A 23,912-nucleotide genomic window follows, 5' to 3' on the forward strand; every position below is an offset into this window, starting at 1 on the left:
GAGTGGTTATCAAAAGGTAGAGAGCTGGAATGATTTTGAGCAACAATAGTAATTCTCAATGGTTGTAGAAACAGACTTTGTTTGCTCGCTGTTTGGGGTGAAGAAAATATTACGTTGAGAAGCTCCACAGGTTATTATTGGTGGTAAGTTAAGCCAATCAGAAATACTATCAGATCCCCAAATGGCCACATTTTATGTCTACATTTGTGCGCAGGCCAGGTAGTCAATAGGCCTACTTCTATGTGTAAATCAGGCCAGGTAGCCAATAGGACTACTTCTATGTGTAAATCAGGCCAGGTAGCCAATAGGACTACTTATATGTGTAAATCAGGCCAGGTAGCCAATAGGACTACTTCTATGCTTAAATCAGGCCAAGTAGCCAATAGGACTACTTCTATGCGTAAATCAGGCCAAGTAGCCAATAGGACTACTTTTATGCGTAAATCAGGCCAAGTAGCCAATAGGACTACTTCTATGCGTAAATCAGGCCAAGTAGCCAATAGGACTACTTCTATGCGTAAATCAGGCCAAGTAGCCAATAGGACTACTTCTATGCGTAAATCAGGCCCATTCCAAATAATATGCCCATTCTGAAAATTAAGACTAAATACTGGAATACTAATATGAAAAGCAGCAGGAGTCAGTTCATTCATTGGCCGTGCAGTATTTACAGTGATACAGGACTCAGCAGGAGTCAGTTCATTCATTGGCCCCCCGCTCTCTCTCGACATGACTCTCCCCCACCCTGTATTTACAGTGATACAGGACTCAGCAGGAGTCAGTTCATTCATTGGCCGTGCAGTATTTACAGTGATACAGGACTCAGCAGGAGTCAGTTCATTCATTGGCCCCCGGCTCTCTCTCGACATGACTCTCCCCCACCCTGTATTTACAGTGATACAGGACTCAGCAGGAGTCAGTTCATTCATTGGCCGTGCAGTATTTACAGTGATACAGGACTCAGCAGGAGTCAGTTCATTCATTGGTCGTGCAGTATTTACAGTGATACAGGACTCAGCAGGAGTCAGTTCATTCATTGGTCGTGCAGTATTTACAGTGATACAGGACTCAGCAGGAGTCAGTTCATTCATTGGTCGTGCAGTATTTACAGTGATACAGGACTCAGCAGGAGTCAGTTCATTCATTGGTCGTGCAGTATTTACAGTGATACAGGACTCAGCAGGAGTCAGTTCATTCATTGGTCGTGCAGTATTTACAGTGATACAGGACTCAGCAGGAGTCAGTTCATTCATTGGTCGTGCAGTATTTACAGTGATACAGGACTCAGCAGGAGTCAGTTCATTCATTGGCCGTGCAGTATTTACAGTGATACAGGACTCAGCAGGAGTCAGTTCATTCCCCCCACCCCAGTATTTACAGTGATTCAGCAGGAGTCAGTTCACATGCTCTCCCTCCACCCTGTAGTATCCCTCCCCCACCCTTACAGTGATACAGGACTCAGCAGGAAGGAGTCAGTTCATTCATTGGTCGTGCAGTATTTACAGTGATACAGGACTCAGCAGGAGTCAGTTCATTCATTAGTCGTGCAGTATTTACAGTGATACAGGACTCAGCAGGAGTCAGTTCATTCATTGGTCGTGCAGTATTTACAGTGATACAGGACTCAGCAGGAGTCAGTTCATTCATTGGCCGTGCAGTATTTACAGTGATACATGAGACTCCCCCGCTCAGTTCATGACTCTCCCCCGCTCTTTACATGACTCTCCCCAGGAGTCAGTTCATTACATGACTCTCCCCCGCTCTCTCTGATACATGACTCTCCACCCGCTCTTCTCTCATGACTCTCTCCCCCGCTATCTCTCTCTACATGACTCTCCCCCGCTCTCTCTCTACTTGACTCTCCCCACTCAGTGCTCTCTAAATGACTCTCCCCCCTCTCTCTCTACATGACTCTCCCCCGCTCTCTCTCTGCATGACTCCCCCCGCTCTCTCTACATGACTCTCCCCCACTCTCTCTACATGACTCTCCCCCACTCTCTCTGCATGACTCTCCCCCACTCTCTCTACATGACTCTCTCCCCCACTCTCTCTGCATGACTCCCCCCCACTCTCTCTACATGACTCTCCCCCACTCTCTCTCTACATGACTCTCCCCCCCTCTCTCTACATGACTCTCCCCCACTCTCTCTACATGACTCTCCCCGCTCTCTCTACATGACTCTCCCCCACTCTCTCTCTACATGACTCTCCCCCGCTCTCTACATGACTCTCCCCCGCTCTCTCTGCATGACTCCCCCGCTCTCTCTCTGCATGACCCCCCGCTCTCTCTACATGACTCTCCCCCCCGCTCTCTCTCTACATGACTCTCCCCCGCTCTCTCTATGACTCCCCCCACTCTCTCTCTACATGACTCTCCCCCACTCTCTCTACATGACTCTCCCCCCGCTCTCTCTCTCTGCATGACTCCCCCGCTCTCTCTCTACATGACCCCCCCTCTCTCTCTACATGACTCTCCCCCACTCTCTCTCTACATGACTCTCCCCCTCTCTCTCTACATGACTCTCCCCCACTCTCTCTCTACATGACTCTCCCCCTCTCTCTCTACATGACTCTCCCCCGCTCTCTCTCTACATGACTCTCCCCCGCTCTCTCTCTACATGACCCCCCCGCTCTCTCTACATGACTCTCCCCCACTCTCTCTCTACATGACTCTCCCCCCACTCTCTCTACATGACTCTCCCCCTCTCTCTCTACATGACTCTCCCCCGCTCTCTCTACATGACTCTCCCCCGCTCTCTCTTATGACTCTCCCCCGCTCTCTCTATGACTCTCCCCCCTCTCTCTCTACATGACTCTCTCCCCCGCTCTCTCTACATGACTCTCCCCCGCTCTCTCTACATGACTCTCCCCCCGCTCTCTCTCTGACTCTCCCCCCGCTCTCTCTACATGACTCTCCCCCGCTCTCTCTCTACATGACTCTCCCCCCTCTCTCTCTGCATGACTCCCCCCCCCGCTCTCTCTACATGACTCTCCCCCGCTCTCTCTCTACATGACTCTCCCCCCGCTCTCTCTACATGACTCTCCCCCTCTCTCTACATGACTCTCCCCACTCTCTCTCTACATGACTCCCCCCCACTCTCTCTCTACATGACTCTCCCCCCGCTCTCTCTACATGACTCTCCCCCTCTCTCTCTACATGACTCTCCCCCCGCTCTCTCTACATGACTCTCTCCCCCCGCTCTCTCTACATGACTCTCTCCCCCCGCTCTCTCTACATGACTCTCCCCCCGCTCTCTCTACATGACTCTCCCCCGCTCTCTCTACATGACTCTCCACCCGCTCTCTCTCTACATGACTCTCCCCCGCTCTCTCTACATGACTCTCCCCCCACTCTCTCTCTACATGACTCTCCCCCGCTCTCTCTACATGACTCTCCCCGCTCTCTCTCTACATGACTCTCCCCCGCTCTCTCTACATGACTCCCCCCCTCTCTCTACATGACTCTCCCCCACTCTCTCTCTACATGACTCTCCCCCCCACTCTCTCTACATGACTCTCCCCACCACTCTCTCTCTACATGACTCTCCCCCGCTCTCTCTCTACATGACTCTCCCCCACTCTCTCTCTACATGACTCTCCCCCCGACTCTCTCTCTACATGACTCTCCCCCGCTCTCTCTCTACATGACTCCCCCTCTCTCTCTACATGACCCCCCCTCTCTCTCTCTACATGACTCTCCCCCGCTCTCTCTACATGACTCTCCCCCCTCTCTCTCTACATGACTCTCCCCCTCTCTCTCTACATGACTCTCCCCCGCTCTCTCTACATGACTCTCCCCCACTCTCTCTCTACATGACTCTCCCCCACTCTCTCTACATGACTCTCCCCCCACTCTCTCTCTACATGACTCCCCTCTCTCTCTACATGACTTCCCCGCTCTCTCTACATGACTCTCCCCCGCTCTCTCTCTACATGACTCTCCCCCCACTCTCTCTACATGACTCTCCCCCTCTCTCTCTACATGACCCCCCCTCTCTCTACATGACTCTCCCCACTCTCTCTCTACATGACCCCCCCGCTCTCTCTCTACATGACTCTCCCCACTCTCTCTCTACATGACTCTCCCCCGCTCTCTCTCTACATGACTCTCCCCCACTCTCTCTACATGACTCTCCCCCTCTCTCTCTCTACATGACTCTCCCCCCCTCTCTCTCTACATGACTCTCCCCCCGCTCTCTCTCTACATGACTCTCCCCCCTCTCTCTCTACATGACTCTCCCCCACTCTCTCTCTACATGACTCTCTCTCTACATGACTCTCTCTCTACATGACTCTCTCTCTACATGACCCCCCCTCTCTCTACATGACTCTCCCCCGCTCTCTCTACATGACTCTCCCCCGCTCTCTCTACATGACTCTCCCCCGCTCTCTCTCTACATGACTCTCCCCCCGCTCTCTCTACATGACTCTCCCCCCGCTCTCTCTACATGACTCTCCCCCCGCTCTCTCTCTACATGACTCTCCCCCGCTCTCTCTCATGACCCCATGACTCTCCCCTCTCTACATGACTCTCCCCGCTCTCTCTACATGACTCTCCCCCGCTCTCTCTCTACATGACTCTCCCCCTCTCTCTCTACATGACTCTCCCCCCGCTCTCTCTCTACATGACTCTCCCCCCGCTCTCTCTCTACATGACTCTCCCCCCGCTCTCTCTCTACATGACTCTCCTCTCTCCCCCCTCTCTCTCTACATGACTCTCTCTCTACATGACTCTCTCTCTACATGACCCCCTCTCTCTCTACATGACTCTCCCCCGCTCTCTCTCTACATGACTCTCCCCCGCTCTCTCTACATGACTCTCCCCCGCTCTCTCTCTACATGACTCTCCCCACTCTCTCTCTACATGACTCTCCCCCCGCTCTCTCTGCATGACTCTCCCCCACTCTCTCTCTACATGACTCTCCCCCCTCTCTCTCTACATGACTCTCCCCCACTCTCTCTCTACATGACTCTCCCCCGCTCTCTCTGCATGACTCTCCCCCCCTGGATCTCTCTCTCTCTACATGACTCTCCCCCGCTCTCTCTACATGACTCTCCCCACTCTCTCTCTACATGACTCTCCCCCCCGCTCTCTCTCTACATGACTCTCCCCCCTCTCTCTCACATGACTCTCCCCGCTCTCTCTCTACATGACCCCCCCGCTCTCTCTCTACATGACTCTCCCCCGCTCTCTCTCTACATGACTCTCCCCGCTCTCTCTCTACATGACTCTCCCCGCTCTCTCTACATGACTCTCCCCTCTCTCTCTACATGACTCTCCCCCGGCTCTCTCTCTCTCTACATGACTCTCTCCCCGCTCTCTCTCTACATGACTCTCCCCCCACTCTCTCTCTACATGACTCTCCCCCCGCTCTCTCTCTACATGACTCTCCCCCCGCTCTCTCTACATGACTCTCCCCCTCTCTCTCATGACTCTCCCCCGCTCTCTCTACATGACTCTCCCCCCACTCTCTCTCTACATGACTCTCCCCCGCTCTCTCTCTACATGACTCTCCCCCCGCTCTCTCTACATGACTCTCCCCCCGCTCTCTCTCTACATGACTCTCCCCCGCTCTCTCTCTACATGACTCTCCCCCCGCTCTCTCTCTACATGACTCTCCCCCCGCTCTCTCTACATGACTCTCCCCTCTCTCTCTACATGACTCTCTCCCCCCCCGCTCTCTCTCTACATGACTCTCCCCCACTCTCTCTCTACATGACTCTCCCCCACTCTCTCTCTACATGACCCCCCCTCTCTCTCATGACTCTCCCCCCGCTCTCTCTCTACATGACTCTCCCCCCGCTCTCTCTCTACATGACTCTCCCCCCGCTCTCTCTACATGACTCCCCCCACTCTCTCTCTACATGACTCTCCCCCGCTCTCTCTGCATGACCCCCCCCGCTCTCTCTCTACATGACCCCCCTCTCTCTACATGACTCTCCCCACTCTCTCTCTCTACATGACTCTCCCCCATATCTCTCTCTACATGACTCCCCCCGCTCTCTCTACATGACTCTCCCCCGCTCTCTCTACATGACTCTCTCCCCCCGCTCTCTCTCTACATGACTCTCCCCCTCTCTCTCTACATGACTCTCCCCCACTCTCTCTCTCTGCATGACTCTCCCCCGCTCTCTCTCTCTACATGACTCTCCACCCGCTCTCTCTCTGCATGACTCTCCACCCGCTCTCTCTACATGACTCTCCCCCCACTCTCTCTCTACATGACTCTCCCCCACTCTCTCTACATGACTCTCCCCGCTCTCTCTCTACATGACTCTCCCCCTCTCTCTCTACATGACTCTCCCCCCTCTCTCTCTACATGACTCTCCCCCACTCTCTCTACATGACTCTCCCCCTCTCTCTCTACATGACTCTCCCCTCTCTCTCTGCATGACTCTCCACCCGCTCTCTCTCTACATGACTCTCCCCCCACTCTCTCTCTCTATGACTCTCCCCCACTCTCTCTCTCTACATGACTCTCCCCGCTCTCTCTCTGCATGACTCTCCACCCGCTCTCTCTCTACATGACTCTCCACCGCTCTCTCTCTGCATGACTCTCCACCCGCTCTCTCTCTACATGACTCCCCCCGCTCTCTCTCTACATGACTCTCCCCCGCTCTCTCTACATGACCCCCCCCTCTCTCTACATGACTCTCCCCCACTCTCTCTCTACATGACTCTCCCCCACTCTCTCTCTACATGACTCTCCCCCGCTCTCTCTCTACATGACTCTCCCCCCCCCGCTCTCTCTCTACATGACTCTCCCCCTCTCTCTCTACATGACTCTCCCCCTCTCTCTCTCTACATGACTCTCCCCCGCTCTCTCTCTACATGACTCTCCCCCGCTCTCTCTCTACATGACTCTCCCCCTCTCTCTCTACATGACTCTCCCCCTCTCTCTCTCTACATGACTCTCCCCCCTCTCTCTCTACATGACTCTCCCCCCCTCTCTCTCTACATGACCCCCCCGCTCTCTCTACATGACTCTCCCCCGCTCTCTCTCTACATGACTCTCCCCCTCTCTCTCTACATGACTCTCCCCCTCTCTCTCTACATGACTCTCCCCCGCTCTCTCTCTACATGACTCTCCCCCCATGCTCTCTCTCTACATGACTCTCCCCCGCTCTCTCTCTGCATGACTCTCCCCCACTCTCTCTCTACATGACTCTCCCCCTCTCTCTCTGCATGACTCTCCCCTCTCTCTCTCTACATGACTCTCCCCCCGCTCTCTCTCTACATGACTCTCCCCCCTCTCTCTCTACATGACTCTCCCCCCTCTCTCTCTCTACATGACTCTCCCCGCTCTCTCTCTACATGACTCTCCCCCCGCTCTCTCTACATGACTCTCCCCCTCTCTCTCTACATGACTCTCCCCCTCTCTCTCTACATGACTCTCCCCCTCTCTCTCTCTACATGACTCTCCCCCGCTCTCTCTGCATGACTCTCCCCCCCGCTCTCTCTCTACATGACTCTCCCCCTGCTCTCTCTCTACATGACTCTCCCCACTCTCTCTCTCTACATGACTCTCCCCCTCTCTCTCTGCATGACTCTCCCCCTCTCTCTCTACATGACTCTCCCCCTCTCTCTCTACATGACTCTCTCCCCTCTCTCTCTACATGACTCTCCCCCGCTCTCTCTGCATGACTCTCTCCCCACTCTCTCTCTACATGACTCTCCCCACTCTCTCTACATGACTCCCCCATGACTCTCTCTCTACATGACTCTCCCCACTCTCTCTACATGACTCCCCCCCCTCTCTCTCTACATGACTCTCCCCCTCTCTCTCTACATGACTCTCCCCGCTCTCTCTACATGACTCTCCCCTCTCTCTCTGCATGACTCTCCCCCTCTCTCTCTCTACATGACTCTCCCCCTCTCTCTCTCTACATGACTCTCCCCCACTCTCTCTCTACATGACTCTCCCCACTCTCTCTCTACATGACTCTCCCCCCTCTCTCTGCATGACTCTCCCCCTCTCTCTCTCTACATGACTCTCCCCCCACTCTCTCTACATGACTCTCCCCCACTCTCTCTCTACATGACTCTCCCCCACTCTCTCTCTACATGACTCTCCCCCACTCTCTCTCTACATGACTCTCCCCGCTCTCTCTACATGACTCTCCCCCACTCTCTCTACATGACTCTCCCCCACTCTCTCTCTACATGACTCTCCCCCCTCTCTCTCTACATGACTCCCCCACTCTCTCTCTACATGACTCTCCCCCCACTCTCTCTACATGACTCTCCCCCCCCTCTCTCTCTACATGACTCTCCCCGCTCTCTCTACATGACTCTCCCCCTCTCTCTCTACATGACTCTCCCCCCGCTCTCTCTCTACATGACTCTCCCCACTCTCTCTCTACATGACTCTCCCCCACTCTCTCTCTACATGACTCTCCCCCCTCTCTCTCTCTACATGACTCTCCCCCACTCTCTCTCTACATGACTCTCCCCCCACTCTCTCTCTACATGACTCTCCCCAGCTCTCTCTACATGACTCCCCCGCTCTCTCTACATGACTCTCCCCCCTCTCTCTACATGACTCTCCCGCTCTCTCTCTACATGACTCTCCCCCTCTCTCTCTGCATGACTCTCCCCCTCTCTCTCTCTACATGACTCTCCCCCACTCTCTCTCTACATGACTCTCCCCACTCTCTCTCTACATGACTCTCCCCCTCTCTCTCTGCATGACTCTCCCCCTCTCTCTCTCTACATGACTCTCCCCCACTCTCTCTCTACATGACTCTCCCCCCACTCTCTCTCTACATGACTCTCCCCCACTCTCTCTCTACATGACTCTCCCCCACTCTCTCTCTCTACATGACTCTCCCCCACTCTCTCTCTACATGACTCTCCCCCACTCTCTCTCTACATGACTCTCCCCACTCTCTCTCTACATGACTCTCCCCCTCTCTCTCTGCATGACTCTCCCCCTCTCTCTCTCTACATGACTCTCCCCCACTCTCTCTCTACATGACTCTCCCCCCACTCTCTCTCTACATGACTCTCCCCCCACTCTCTCTCTACATGACTCTCCCCCACTCTCTCTCTACATGACTCTCCCCCCACTCTCTCTCTACATGACTCTCCCCCACTCTCTCTCTACATGACTCTCCCGCTCTCTCTCTACATGACTCTCCCCCTCTCTCTCTACATCACTCTCCCCCTCTCTCTCTACATGACCCCCCACTCTCTCTCTACATGACCCCCCACTCTCTCTCTACATGACCCCCCTCTCTCTCTACATGACTCCCCCCACTCTCTCTCTACATGACCCCCTCTCTCTCTCTACATGACCCCCCTCTCTCTCTACATGACCCCCCTCTCTCTCTACATGACTCCCCCACTCTCTCTACATGACTCTCCCCCGCTCTCTCTCTACATGACTCTCCCCCGCTCTCTCTCTACATGACCCCCCCTCTCTCTACATGACCCCCCCTCTCTCTCTACATGACCCCCCCGCTCTCTCTCTGCATGACCCCCCTCTCTCTACATGACCCCCCTCTCTCTCTACATGACTCTCCCCCGCTCTCTCTCTACATGACTCTCTCCCCACTCTCTCTCTACATGACTCTCCCCACTCTCTCTACATGACCCCCCTCTCTCTCTACTACATGACTCTCCCCCTCTCTCTCTCTACATGACCCCCCCGCTCTCTCTACATGCTCTCCCCCCGCTCTCTCTACATGACTCCCCCCTCTCTCTACATGACTCTCCACCCGCTCTCTCTCTACATGACTCTCCCCCGCTCTCTCTGCATGACCCCCCTCTCTCTCTACATGACTCCCCCTCTCTCTACATGACCCCCCCTACATGCTCTCTCTCTACATGACTCTCTCCCCACTCTCTCTCTACATGACTCTCCCCCACTCTCTCTCTACATGACCCCCCCGCTCTCTCTCTACATGACTCTCCCCCGCTCTCTCTCTACATGACCCCCCTCTCTCTCTACATGCCTCTCCACCCGCTCTCTCTACATGACCCCCCTCTCTCTCTACATGACTCTCCACCCGCTCTCTCTCTACATGACCCCCCTCTCTCTCTACATGCCTCTCCACCCGCTCTCTCTACATGACCCCCCCCTCTCTCTACATGACTCTCCACCCGCTCTCTCTCTCTACATGACTCTCCCCCGCTCTCTCTCTCTACATGACCCCCCTCTCTCTCTACATGACCCCCCTCTCTCTCTACATGACTCTCCCCCACTCTCTCTCTACATGACTCCCCCTCTCTCTACATGACTCTCCCCCACTCTCTCTCTACATGACTCCCCCTCTCTCTCTACATGACTCTCCACCCGCTCTCTCTACATGACTCCCCCTCTCTCTCTACATGACCCCCCTCTCTCTCTACATGACTCTCCCCCCACTCTCTCTCTACATGACTCTCTCCCCTCTCTCTCTACATGACCCCCCTCTCTCTCTACATGACTCTCCCCCCGCTCTCTCTACATGACCCCCCTCTCTCTACATGACTCTCTCCCCGCTCTCTCTACATGACCCCCCTCTCTCTACATGACTCTCCCCCTCTCTCTCTACATGACTCTCCCCCACTCTCTCTCTACATGACTCTCCCCCTCTCTCTCTACATGACTCTCCCCCACTCTCTCTCTACATGACTCTCTCCCCACTCTCTCTCTACATGACTCTCCCCCTCTCTCTCTACATGACTCTCCCCCCCACTCTCTCTCTACATGACTCTCCCCCTCTCTCTCTACATGACTCTCCCCCCACTCTCTCTCTACATGACTCTCTCCCCCTCTCTCTCTACATGACTCTCCCCCCACTCTCTCTCTACATGACTCTCTCCCTCTCTCTACATGACCCCCCCCCTCTCTCTCTACATGACTCTCCCCCGCTCTCTCTACATGACCCCCTCTCTCTCTACATGACTCTCTCCCCGCTCTCTCTACATGACCCCCCCGCTCTCTCTACATGACCCCCCTCTCTCTCTACATGACTCTCCCCCGTCTCTCTCTACATGACTCTCCCCCTCTCTCTCTACATGACTCTCCCCCCACTCTCTCTACATGACTCTCTCCCCCCTCTCTCTCTACATGACTCTCCCCCTCTCTCTCTACATGACTCTCCCCCACTCTCTCTCTACATGACTCTCCCCCTCTCTCTCTACATGACTCTCCCCCTCTCTCTCTGCATGACTCTCCCCCACTCTCTCTCTACATGACTCTCCCCCTCTCTCTCTGCATGACTCTCCCCCTCTCTCTCTACATGACTCTCCCCCACTCTCTCTCTACATGACTCTCCCCCTCTCTCTCTACATGACTCTCCCCCACTCTCTCTCTACATGACTCTCCTCCCGCTCTCTCTCTCTACATGACTCTCCCCCTCTCTCTCTGCATGACTCTCCCCCTCTCTCTCTACATGACTCTCCCCCTCTCTCTCTACATGACTCTCCCCCACTCTCTCTCTACATGACTCTCCCCCCCTCCCTCTCTACATGACTCCCCCCTTCTCTCTACATGACTCCCACTGCTCTCTACGTGACCCCCCCCTCTCTCTCGTAAACACACACAGCCCTCTGTTCCTCTGTAACAGTGTGTTCATGGTCCCCTGGGTGAGCTCATACTGGCAGCTGTGTGTCAGTCTGTTATTCATGCTAACCTAACTCTCTCTGTTCAGACCTCTCTCTGTTCAGACCTGTACTGCTTCATAGTCCTCCCCACCTCATTCCTATGGAAACCTCAGCCACGTGCAACTTCACCCCACAGACGCGTGCAACTTCACCCCACAGACGCGTGCAACTTCACCCCACAGACACGTGCAACTTCACCCCACAGACACGTGCAACTTCACCCCAGGGGGTGGGGGCTGTATCTCCTACCCGGCTGTAGGGGCTGTATCTCCTACCTGGTCCCATGGCTGTAGGGGCTGTATCTCCTACCTGGTCCCATGGCTGTAGGGGCTGTATCTCCTACCCGGTCCCATGGCTGTAGGGCTGTATCTCCTACCCGGCTGTAGGGGCTGTATCTCCTACCTGGTCCCATGGCTGTAGGGGCTGTATCTCCTACCTGGTCCCATGGCTGTAGGGGCTGTATCTCCTACCTGGTCCCATGGCTGTAGGGGCTGTATCTCCTACCTGGTCCCATGGCTGTAGGGGCTGTATCTCCTACCTGGTCCCATGGCTGTAGGGGCTGTATCTCCTACCTGGTCCCATGGCTGTAGGAGCTGTATCTCCTACCTGGTCCCATGGCTGTAGGAGCTGTATCTCCTACCTGGTCCCATGGCTGTAGGGGCTGTATCTCCTACCCGGCTGTAGGGGCTGTATCTCCTACCTGGTCCCATGGCTGTAGGGGCTGTATCTCCTACCTGGTCCCATGGCTGTAGGAGCTGTATCTCCTACCTGGTCCCATGGCTGTAGGAGCTGTATCTCATACCTGGTCCCATGGCTGTAGGAGCTGTATCTCCTACCTGGTCCCATGGCTGTAGGGGCTGTATCTCCTACCTGGTCCCATGGCTGTAGGGGCTGTATCTCCTACCTGGTCCCATGGCTGTAGGGGCTGTATCTCCTACCTGGTCCCATGGCTGTAGGGGCTGTATCTCCTACCTGGTCCCATGGCTGTAGGGGCTGTTCCTTCCTGGTCCCATGGCTGTAGGGGCTGTATCTCCTACCTGGTCCCATGGCTGTAGGGGCTGTATCTCCTACCTGGTCCCATGGCTGTAGGGGCTGTATCTCCTACCTGGTCCCATGGCTGTAGGGGCTCTATCTCCTACACTTTGTTTCTGGACAAACCGGACGACTCAGAGTTCCAATGCGGCGATTGTTTACTTGCTGAGGATTATAGTGGCTTGAAGTGTCTTCCTTGATCACGCAGGTCGCCAACACCTGGTAATCCAAAGGCCCAAAGAGAGAGTGGGCTTCCTTGATCACGCAGGTCGCCAGCACCTGGTAATCCAAAGGCCCAAAGAGAGAGTGGGCTTCCTTGATCACGCAGGTCGCCAGCACCTGGTAACCCAAAGGCCCAAAGAGAGAGTGGGCTTCCTTGATCACGCAGGTCACCAGCACCTGGTAACCCAAAGGCCCAAAGAGAGAGTGGGCTTCCTTGATCACGCAGGTCGCCAGCACCTGGTAACCCAAAGGCCCAAAGAGAGAGTGGGCTTCCTTGATCACGCAGGTCGCCAGCCTACATAAGAAACTGGAGAAACCTTAGAGTGGCATGTTTACCTTTTCTACACCGGTGCCTGGACGGCGTTCACGCTTGTTGGATGCATCTCCGCCTTGTCGTTTGTCGTTATCCGACTGTCCGGTGTTGCCCGGAGCTCCCCCATCTGATAGCGGAGTCGAAGGAGCACAGCAAGAGGAGCAAGGCAATCAATGCTGGTGGCATGTCACGAGTTGTGGAAGCTGAAGACAGAGGCCTCCAGCAAAGTCCAGTCTACAAGAAATAGGTTGGTCGTCCTGGAGCCTGATCTTCCTGCAGCTTCGTCTCTGGGGATGCCTGTGTCTGCGGCCGCAGTGCCTTCTACTACGATTTCAAAGTCGACGTCGGCAACCTTCTGTTCTGGATCGAGCGGGGCTCCTCCATCTGTTAGAGGCCTGCACCGGGAGCCACGAGCACAAGTTATCCTGCCTCTCGCCTGTCCATAAAGGCTTCTCCGAATCCTGTGAAGCATGTTAGTGGGTGGATTACGTCATCCTTGTCGTCAGCTGTGATTTTTGGGCAGCTCCATGGTAAGAAATGTGACCGTTCCTGGTACAAAAACAATGTCTTATCCCGGAGCTGAAGTAAATGACATGACTATGCTGCTCTGAAATGTACTACGTCAGGACATGGAAATCAGTTGTATCATAATCCATGTGGTTTTAATGACATGAAGAAGGGCAGCTCTGAACAGGTGAAACTGGATTTTAAAGAGCTGATTGACTCTCTGCTAGACACTAGTAAAATACCCATCATATCTGGCCCTGTGCCCTTCTCTGAATCACGGCATTGAACACTTTAGCAGGATTCTTTCACTTCACAACTGGCGATGTGATTATTGCACCTCAATGGGTATAACTTCTGTTGACAATTTCAATACCTTTTGGAAACAAAACACGTTTTCATAAGGAGGATGGGATCCACCCAAAAATGTGGGTTCCTGGATCCTTTCACAGCGTTATAAGGCTGCGTTGAGACAATGAGTTATCAATGACCCAAGTCCAGCTCAGTTAATCCCTATCATTCTGTCACTGAGTCGTCACAATGCTTCATCAAATGTACATTACCCCAGGGGTGTTTGTAGACACAATGTAGATAACCTAATATACTGTATGTCCCTCTTACTGCCCTGAATTCCTCTGCTGTTCCTACAGCTGTTGTATGCAGTAATCATGTCTCTATGAACCAGAGTTCATACAAGACCATGGTGCTTGCCTACGGAGCTGTGAGGGGAACGGCACCTCAGTACCTCCAGGCTCTGATCAGGCCCTACACCCAAACAAGGGCACTGCGTTCATCCACCTCTGGCCTGCTCGCCTCCCTACCACTGAGGAAGTACAGTTCCCGCTCAGCCCAGTCAAAACTGTTCGCTGCTCTGGCCCCCCAATGGTGGAACAAACTCCCTCACGACGCCAGGACAGCGGAGTCAATCACCACCTTCCGGAGACACCTGAAACCCCACCTCCTTAAGGAATACCTAGGATAGGATAAAGTAATCCTTCTCACCCCCCCCCCCTTAAAAGATTTAGATGCACTATTGTAAAGTGGCTGTTCCACTGGATGTCATAAGGTGAATGCACCAATTTGTAAGTCGCTCTGGATAAGAGCGTCTGCTAAATGACTTAAATGTAATGTAAATTAGTTATACTTTTAGCACTGAGGCGGTGTGCCCTAGTAGGAAGTCCACTGTGAGCAGCTAACCCTCCACTAACATAAATAACATGAGAATATATACTTCTCCTAAGCTTCCCAGTAAAGCAATAAAACAAAGTAAGCATCCCAGAAGAAAAGTCCTCAAAATAGCCTACTTTAACATATGTAGTTTAAGAAACAAGGTTCATGAAGTCAATAACTTGCTAGTAAAAGATGACATTCATATTCTGACCGTTTCTGAAACTCACTTAGATAATGTATTTGACGATACAGTGGTAGCAATACATGGTTATAACATCTACAGAAAAGACAGAACTGCCAGTGGTGGAGGTGTTGCCGTTTATATTCAGAACCACATTCCTGTAACGCTTAGAGAGGATCTCATGTTAAATACTGTTGAAGTAATATGGCTACAGGTTCATCTTCCTCACCTAAAGCCCATTCTGGTGGGAAGCTGCTACAGACCACCAAGTGCTAACAGTCAGTATCTAGATAATATGTGTGAAATGCTTGATAACGTATGTGATATCAACAGAGAGGTATATTTTCACTATGACATGCCTGCAACAAACGCTGACACTACACATCCAAGTATATCTGACCAAATGATGAAAGAGACAAACATTGTAATTTAGAAATCTTTAAAGTGAGTGTGGAAGAGGTGAACACACGTATTGATGTCTATCAACAATGACAAGCCACCGTGGTCTGACAACTTGGATGGAAAATGACTGAGGATAATAGTGGACGATATTGCCACTCCTGTTTGCCATATTTTAAATTTAAGCCTACTAGAAAGTGTTTGTTTGCCCTCAGCCCTGGAGGGAAGCTAAAGTCATTCTGCTACCCAAGAATAGTAAAGCCCCCTTTACTGGCTCAAATAGCTGACCAATCAGCCTCTTACCAACCCTTAGCAAACTTTTGGAAACCAGATACAGATACAATGCTATTTTACAGTAAACAAATTGACAACAAAGTTTCAGCTCACTTTTAGAGAAGGACATTAAACAAGCACAGCACTTTTACAAAGGACTGATGATTGGCTGAGAGATCATAGTCTGATTCTGGAGAAACATATGTGTTATGGCGTTACACCCTCTGCTATAATGTGGATAAAGAGTTACCCGTCTAACAGAACACAAAGGGTGTTCTTTAATGGAAGCTTCTCCCAACGGTCCTTCTGTAGCTCAGTTGGTAGAGCATGGCGCTTGTAACGCCAGGGTAGTGGGTTCGATTCCCGGGACCACCCATACGTAGAATGTATGCACACATGACTGTAAGTCGCTTTGGATAAAAGCGTCTGCTAAATGGCATATATTATATTATTATTACATAATCCAGGTAGAATCAGGGATTCCTCAGGGCAGCTGTTTAGGCCCCTTACATTTTTCAATCTTTACTAATTATATAAGGCCAGTGTGTCTATGTATGCGGATGACTCAACACTATACATGTCAGCTACTACAACGACTGAAATGACTGCAACACTTAAGAGTTGCAGTTAGTTTCAGAGTGGGTGGAAAGGAATAAGTTAGTTCTTAAATATTTCAAAAACTAAAAGCATTGTATTTGGAACAACTCATTCACTAAACCCTAAACTTCAACTAAATATTGTAATAAATAATGTGGAAATTGAGCTCGTGGAGGAGACTAAACTGCTTGGAGTTACCCTGGATTTGCAAACTATCATGATCAAAACATTGATACAATAGTAGCTAAGATGGGGAGAAGGATGTTGATAGTACCAGCACTATAAACAAAAAGGGACTTTGCTTAAAAGAGGACAGCACGGCTGGCCCTCGGATGTACACAGAGAGCTAATATTAATAATATGCACGTCAATTTCTCAAAGTGGAGGAGGAATTGACTTCATCACTACTTTTATTTATATTGACATGTTGAATGCACCGAGCTGTCCGTCTAAACTACTGGCACACAGCTCGGACACCCATGCATATCCCACAAGACTTCTCTTCACAGTCCCCAACTCCAGAACAGACTATGGGAGGCGCACAGTACAACATAGAGCCATGACTACATTGAACTCTATTCCACAACAAGTAACTGATGCAAACAGTAGAATCAGATTTAAATAACAGATACATATGGAACAGCAGGGTCTGTGAAGAGACCGACATAGACACATGCATACACAAACACACACACACGATAACATACACACTATACACACATGTACACATGGATTTTGTACTGTAGATATGTGGTAGTGGAGGGGGGGGGCCTGAGGACACACCGTGTATTTTGTCACGTTTTTAAATTGGTATAAACTGCCTTTATTTGACCCCAGGAAGAGTAGCTGCTGCCTTGGCAAAATAAATGCCCATCTCTTGTGAAATGGGGAAGGTCACTATGAGGTGGCTCTGCAGATGATTTGAAACAAGCCCCAACTGATTAAGGTCAACTTCCTGTGGTTGTGTGACAGTTTCCTGTATGTCACGGTGGGGACCAGATTTTGTCGTTAAAGCGGCCGTCTGCCCTATGCCGACAGGAAGAGGATGCCCTGTGTGTTACCTGCTGATGGTTCCCCCGGGCTATTTTAGGGGGTCCAGGAGGGTTCTCTCCAGTGATGTCATGGCGAAGCCGGGACAGAGGTGTCAGATGCACTTCCTGTGTTTGTGTGTGTCTGTGCGCGTGTGGGTAAGATGACTTAAATAGGCAGATCGTGCTGATTCAGTCCATTGTTATGGCATCTCTGACATGCTAGTCCTTCCTGAGACGTGTGGAAGGAGAACTGATCGGGTGTTAAATGCTCTAGAGTGTGTTTGTTGTTTTCCCACTGAGTTCTAAATCATGTGCAGACCTCCGATGATCAAAACTTACTTATCCATCACTTTTTCTCTGTCTCTCTGTGTCTCTGTGTCTCTGTCTCTCTGTCTCTCTGTCTGTCTTGTCTGTCTTGTCTCTGTGTCTCTCTGTCTGTGTCTCTGTCTCTCTGTCTGTCTCTGTGTCTCTGTCTCTCTGTCTGTCTTGTCTCTGTGTCTCTGTCTGTGTGTCTCTCTCTCTGTCTCTCTCTCTGTCTCTCTCTCTGTCTCTCTCTGTCTCTCTCTGTGTCTCTCTGTCTGTGTCTCTCTGTCTCTGTCTGTGTCTCTGTCTGTCTCTGTCTCTGTCTGTCTGTGTCTCTCTGTCTGTCTCTGTCTCTCTCTCTCTCTGTCTGTGTCTCTCTGTCTCTGTGTCTCTCTGTCTCTGTGTCTCTCTGTCTCTGTCTCTGTGTCTGTGTCTCTCTGTCTCTGTGTCTCTCTGTCTCTGTCTCTCTCTGTGTCTCTCTCTGTGTCTCTCTGTCTGTGTCTCTCTGTCTGTCTCTGTCTCTCTCTCTCTCTGTCTGTGTCTCTCGGTCTGTCTCTGTCTCTCTCTCTCTGTCTGTCTCTGTCTGTCTCTCTGTCTCTGTGTCTCTCTGTCTCTCTGTCTCTGTCTCTGTGTCTCTCTGTCTCTGTCTCTGTCTCTCTGTCTCTCTGTCTGTGTCTCTCTGTCTGTCTCTGTCTCTCTCTCTCTGTGTCTGTGTCTCTCTGTCTCTCTCTCTGTCTCTGTGTCTCTCTGTCTCTGTCTCTGTGTCTCTGTCTCTGTGTCTCTCTGTCTCTGTCTCTGTGTCTCTCTGTCTCTCTCTCTGTCTCTCTCTGTCTCTCTCTCTGTCTCTGTGTCTCTCTGTCTCTGTCTCTGTGTCTGTGTCTCTCTGTCTCTGTCTCTGTGTCTCTCTGTCTCTGTCTCTGTGTCTCTCTGTCTCTCTCTCTGTCTCTCGCTAGGTTCTTTAAAGAGCTAGAGGACCTGCACCAGCAGAACGTTGTTATAGATGACATCAGTGACGTCGTGTTCAGACACGCCCAGTCCAACTTTGACCCCTACATCACCTACTGCTCCAATGAGGTTTACCAGCAGAGGACCCTACAGAGGCTAGTGTGAGTACAACACACACACACACACACACACACACACACACACACACACACACACACACGTTTGAACTGTGACTGATGACTGCCCTCCCTCTCTCTGTCTCTGTCCCAGCAGTAGTAAGAGTTCAGTGTTTAAGGAGGTGTTGACTCGTATTGAAGGCCACCCAGACTGCAGGAACCTCCCAATGATCTCCTTCCTGATCCTGCCAATGCAAAGAGTCACCCGCCTGCCTCTGCTGATGGATGTGAGCCAACACACAACACTCACATACTGGACACCCGTCTAATACTGTCATATACCCTCCCCGGCCAGTATATTAGGTACACCACCCTGTCACCAAAATGGTTCTCTCCTACAGACAGTGAGTCACGTGGTCGTGGCTTCCTATATAAAGCAGGCAGACAGGCGTCAAGACATTCAGTTACTGTTCCATTGAACGTTAGAATGGACAAAACGAGTGACTTTAGCGACTTTAAGCGTGGTATTGTCGTCAGATCCAGTATCTCAGAAACAGCCGGCCTCCTGGGCTTTTCACGCACGACAGTGTCTCAGTTTACAGAGAACGGTGGGACAAACATCCAGTCAGCGGCAGTCCTGTGGGTAGAAAACAGCTCGTTGATGAGAGGTCGAAGGAGAATGGAAAGAACCGTGCAAGATAACTGGTGGGTCACAAATACCTACACAGTACAACAGTGGTGTTCAGAACGGCATCTCAGAACACACAACTCGTCGGTCCTGGTCACAGATGGGCTATTGCATCAGACGACCACACCAGGTTCCTATCAGATAAAAACAAGAAGAGGAGGCTCCAGTGACCATCACCATCACCATCACTAGACAGTTGAGGAGTGGTAAAACATTGTCTGGTCTGACCAATCCCGAGTCAGGATTTGGTGAAAGAGGCATGATTCCATGGACCGGTCCTGCCTGGTGTCAACGGTACAAGGCTGGTGGTGTACTGGTGTGGGGAATGTTTTCCTGGCTCAAGTTACTGTAGGAACCTTGATGCCAATTGGTCATCGTTTGAACGACACATTGTATCTGAACATTGTTGTTGTCCTAACCTAGTAAAGGGCCGTTTAGGATGAGTTGTAAAGGGCCGTTTAGGATGAGTTGTAAAGGGCCGTTTAGGATGAGTTGTAAAGGGCCGTTTAGGATGAGTTGTAAAGGGCCGTTTAGGATGAGTTGTAAAGGGCCGTTTAGGATGAGTTGTAAAGGGCCGTTTAGGATGAGTTGTAAAGGGCCGTTTAGGATGAGTTGTAAAGGGCTGTTTAGGATGAGTTGTAAAGGGCTGTTTAGGATGAGTTGTAAAGAGCCGTTTAGGATGAGTTGTAAAGGGCCGTTTAGGATGAGTTGTAAAGGGCCGTTTAGGATGAGTTGTAAAGGGCCGTTTAGGATGAGTTGTAAAGGGCCGTTTAGGATGAGTTGTAAAGGGCTGTTTAGGATGAGTTGTAAAGAGCCGTTTAGGATGAGTTGTAAAGGGCCGTTTAGGATGAGTTGTAAAGGGCCGTTTAGGATGAGTTGTAAAGGGCCGTTTAGGATGAGTTGTAAAGAGCCGTTTAGGATGAGTTGTAAAGGGCCGTTTAGGATGAGTTGTAAAGGGCCGTTTAGGATGAGTTGTAAAGAGCCGTTTAGGATGAGTTGTAAAGGGCTGTTTAGGATGAGCTGTAAAGGGCTGTTGGCAGCTTGAATGAACCACCTTACAATCTGCAGCAACGGCATGATCACAAACACTGGACATGAGGAGTGGATCAACATCACCTGGTTCGACGAATCCCGGTTCCTGGGGGGGGTGTTTTGTTACATACACCTATATAACCATGCAGAAAGGAACGTCTATGCCGGTCTCACTCTCTAAACTACTTTTTGTTACGCAACGCGAAAGACTCAGTTCCTTCAGTTCCCCCAGTGAAATCACTTTCACCCACACTACCGTAGCCTTCACCAACTGTAGCCTTCACCAACTGTAGCCTTCACCAACCGTAGCCTTCACCAACCGTAGCCTTCACCAACCGTAGCCTTCACCAACCGTAGCCTTCACCAACCGTAGCCTTCACCTACCGTAGCCTTCACCTACCGTAGCCTTCACCTACCGTAGCCTTCACCTACCGTAGCCTTCACCTACCGTAGCCTTCACCTACCGTAGCCTTCACCTACCGTAGCCTTCACCTACCGTAGCCTTCACCAACCGTAGCCTTCACCTACCGTAGCCTTCACCTACCGTAGCCTTCACCTACCGTAGCCTTCACCTACCGTAGCCTTCACCTACCGTAGCCTTCACCTCCCCGTAGCCTTCACCAACCGTAGCCTTCACCTCCCGTAGCCTTAGTCTAATGTAGCCTTCACCGACCGTAGCCTTCACCAACCGTAGCCTTCACCAACCGTAGCCTTCACCAACCGTAGCCTTCACCAACCGTAGCCTTCACCTACCGTAGCCTTAGTCTAATGTAGCCTTCACCTACCGTAGCCTTCACCTACCGTAGCCTTATTCTAATGTAGCCTTCACCTACCGTAGCCTTCACCTACCGTAGCCTTCACCTACCGTAGCCTTCACCTATAGTAGCCTTCACCTACAGTAGCCTTCACCTACAGTAGCCTTCACCAACCGTAGCCTTCACCAACCGTAGCCTTAGTCTAATGTAGCCGTAGTCTAATGTAGCCGTAGTCTAATGTAGCCTTAGTCTAATGTAGCATTTGTCTAATGTAGCCTTAGTCTAATGTAGCCTTTGTCTGTTGTAGCCTTAGTCTAATGTAGCCTTTGTCTGTTGTAGCCTTAGTCTAATGTAGCCATAGTCTAATGTAGCCTTTGTCTGTTGTAGCCTTAGTCTGTTGTAGCCTTTGTCTGTTGTAGCCTTAGTCTAATGTAGCCATAGTCTAATGTAGCCTTAGTCTAATGTAGCATTTGTCTAATGTAGCCTTAGTCTAATGTAGCCTTTGTCTGTTGTAGCCTTAGTCTAATGTAGCCTTAGTCTAATGTAGCCTTTGTCTGTTGTAGCCTTAGTCTAATGTAGCCATAGTCTAATGTAGCCTTAGTCTAATGTAGCCTTTGTCTGTTGTAGCCTTAGTCTAATGTAGCCATAGTCTAATGTAGCCTTTGTCTGTTGTAGCCTTTGTCTAATGTAGCCTTAGTCTGTTGTAGCCTTTGTCTGTTGTAGCCTTTGTCTGTTGTAGCCTTAGTCTAATGTAGCCTTAGTCTAATGTAGCCTTTGTCTGTTGTAGCCTTTGTCTGTTGTAGCCTTAGTCTGTTGTAGCCTTTGTCTTAACTGGCTCAAAGAGCTCAGCTCCTAACTCCATTGACCTAGAAATGCTTGTTCATTCTGTCATTCATTGGTCCCTTGTTTTTACCAATTATTTTCCTAATGTTTTCACTTACTTTTCTCACTTACTATCTCTCTCCTCCCCTGCTGCAGCTGTTCCCTTGAGGTTTAAGGCAGGACTATAGGCCATGGAGTAGGAGGCTTTTGAGCCCTGGGAAAGTTTTGGTTACACTTAATGATTCCAACCGCTGTGTGTGTGTGTGTGTGTGTGTGTGTGTGTGTGTGTGTGTGTGTGTGTGTGTGTGTGTGTGTGTGTGTGTGTGTGTGTGTGTGTGTGTGTGTGTGTGTGTGTGTGTGTGTGTGTGTGTGTGTGTGTGTGTGTGTGTGTGTGTGTGTGTGTGTGTGTGTGTGTGTGTGTGTGTGTGTGTGTGTTCTGGAAGCCTCTCCCAGGAATAAGAAAGTGGTTAACTAGCTGATCTCACACACACTCTACTTCATACTCTACTGTGTACACAGCCTTTGACATCATACTCTACTGTGTACACAGCCTTTATGACATCATACTCTACTGTGTACACAGCCTTTATGACATCATACTCTACTGTGTACACAGCCTTTATGACATCATACTCTACTGTGTACACAGCCTTTATGACATCATACTCTACTGTGTACACAGCCTTTATGACATCATACTATACTGTGTACACAGCCTTTATGACATCATACTCTACTGTGTACACAGCCTTTATGACATCATACTCTGTGTACACAGCCTTTATGACATCATACTCTACTGTGTACACAGCCTTTATGACATCATACTCTACTGTGTACACAGCCACTGTGTGCATGTGTGTGATCTGCTCTGACCCCTGACCTCTCTCTCTGTTTTTCAGGTCATTTGTCAGAAGGCTTCTAAAGGCTCATCTCAGTATGAGGCCTGTAAGAAAGCCCTTCAATCAGTCAGCAAGGTGAGAGGTCAACTGGTGTCAAACCCAAATTGATGCCAAGTCAAAGGTCAAAGGCCCATCTCAACATGAGATCAAGGAAGGAGCCTGTGTTTCCCCCATGGTCTTTGTACGTGAGCCTGCGTGTATCTGCATGTGTCTGTGAATGCTGATACCTGTGTGTTTTAGGTGGTGCGTCAGTGTAACGAAGGGGCCCGTACCATGGAGAGGACAGAGATGATGTACACCATCAACTCTCAACTGGACTTTAAGATCAAGGTAAGGAGATGGGCTTGGATGTCTCCCCAGTGGGTGGATAACTGGGTTTTATGACTGTCTCTACAGCTGGGTTTTATGACTGTCTCTATAGCTGGGTTTTATGACTGTCTCTATAGCTGGGTGTTATGACTGTCTCTATAGCTGGGTTTTATGACTGTCTCTATAGCTGGGTGTTATGACTGTCTCTATAGCTGGGTTTTATGACTGTCTCTATAGCTGGGTTTTATGACTGTCTCTATAGCTGGGTTTTATGGCTGTTTCTATAGCTGGGTTTTATGACTGTCTCTATAGCTGGGTTTTATGACTGTCTCTATAGCTGGGTTTTATGGCTGTCTCTATAGCTGGGTTTTATGACTGGGTTTTATGGCTGTCTCTATAGCTGGGTTTTATGACTGTCTCTATAGCTGGGTTTTATGACTGTCTCTATAGCTGGGTTTTATGACTGTCTCTATAGCTGGGTTTTATGGCTGTCTCTATAGCTGGGTTTTATGGCTGGGTTTTATGGCTGTCTCTATAGCTGGGTTTTATGACTGTCTCTATTCACCCAGTGGGTCTCTAGCGGGGTTTTATGACTGTCTCTATAGCTGGGTCTTATGGCTGTCTCTATAGCTGGGTTTTATGGCTGTCTCTATAGCTGGGTTTTATGACTGTCTCTATAGCTGGGTTTTATGGCTGTCTCTATAGCTGGGTTTTATGACTGGGTT

The 23,912-nt window shown here is 50.8% G+C and overlaps 1 protein-coding gene across 3 annotated transcripts in view; it reads left to right on the forward strand.

The window, feature by feature from the left end:
• Positions 1 to 23,912, forward strand: part of LOC118383958 (rho guanine nucleotide exchange factor 26-like) — a 132,223-nt gene that overhangs the window by 46,713 nt on the left and 61,598 nt on the right. For all 3 annotated transcript variants that reach the window (XM_052495611.1, XM_052495542.1, XM_052495464.1), the window contains 4 exons: positions 18,572 to 18,724; positions 18,837 to 18,966; positions 22,879 to 22,953; positions 23,119 to 23,208. In XM_052495611.1, the coding sequence (XP_052351571.1) occupies positions 18,572 to 18,724; positions 18,837 to 18,966; positions 22,879 to 22,953; positions 23,119 to 23,208 (448 nt within the window). The remainder of the gene's footprint in view (positions 1 to 18,571; positions 18,725 to 18,836; positions 18,967 to 22,878; positions 22,954 to 23,118; positions 23,209 to 23,912) is intronic.

Source organism: Oncorhynchus keta, chromosome 1 (assembly GCF_023373465.1).
Source record: "Oncorhynchus keta strain PuntledgeMale-10-30-2019 chromosome 1, Oket_V2, whole genome shotgun sequence".
In the NCBI taxonomy this organism is placed as follows: domain Eukaryota; kingdom Metazoa; phylum Chordata; class Actinopteri; order Salmoniformes; family Salmonidae; genus Oncorhynchus; species Oncorhynchus keta.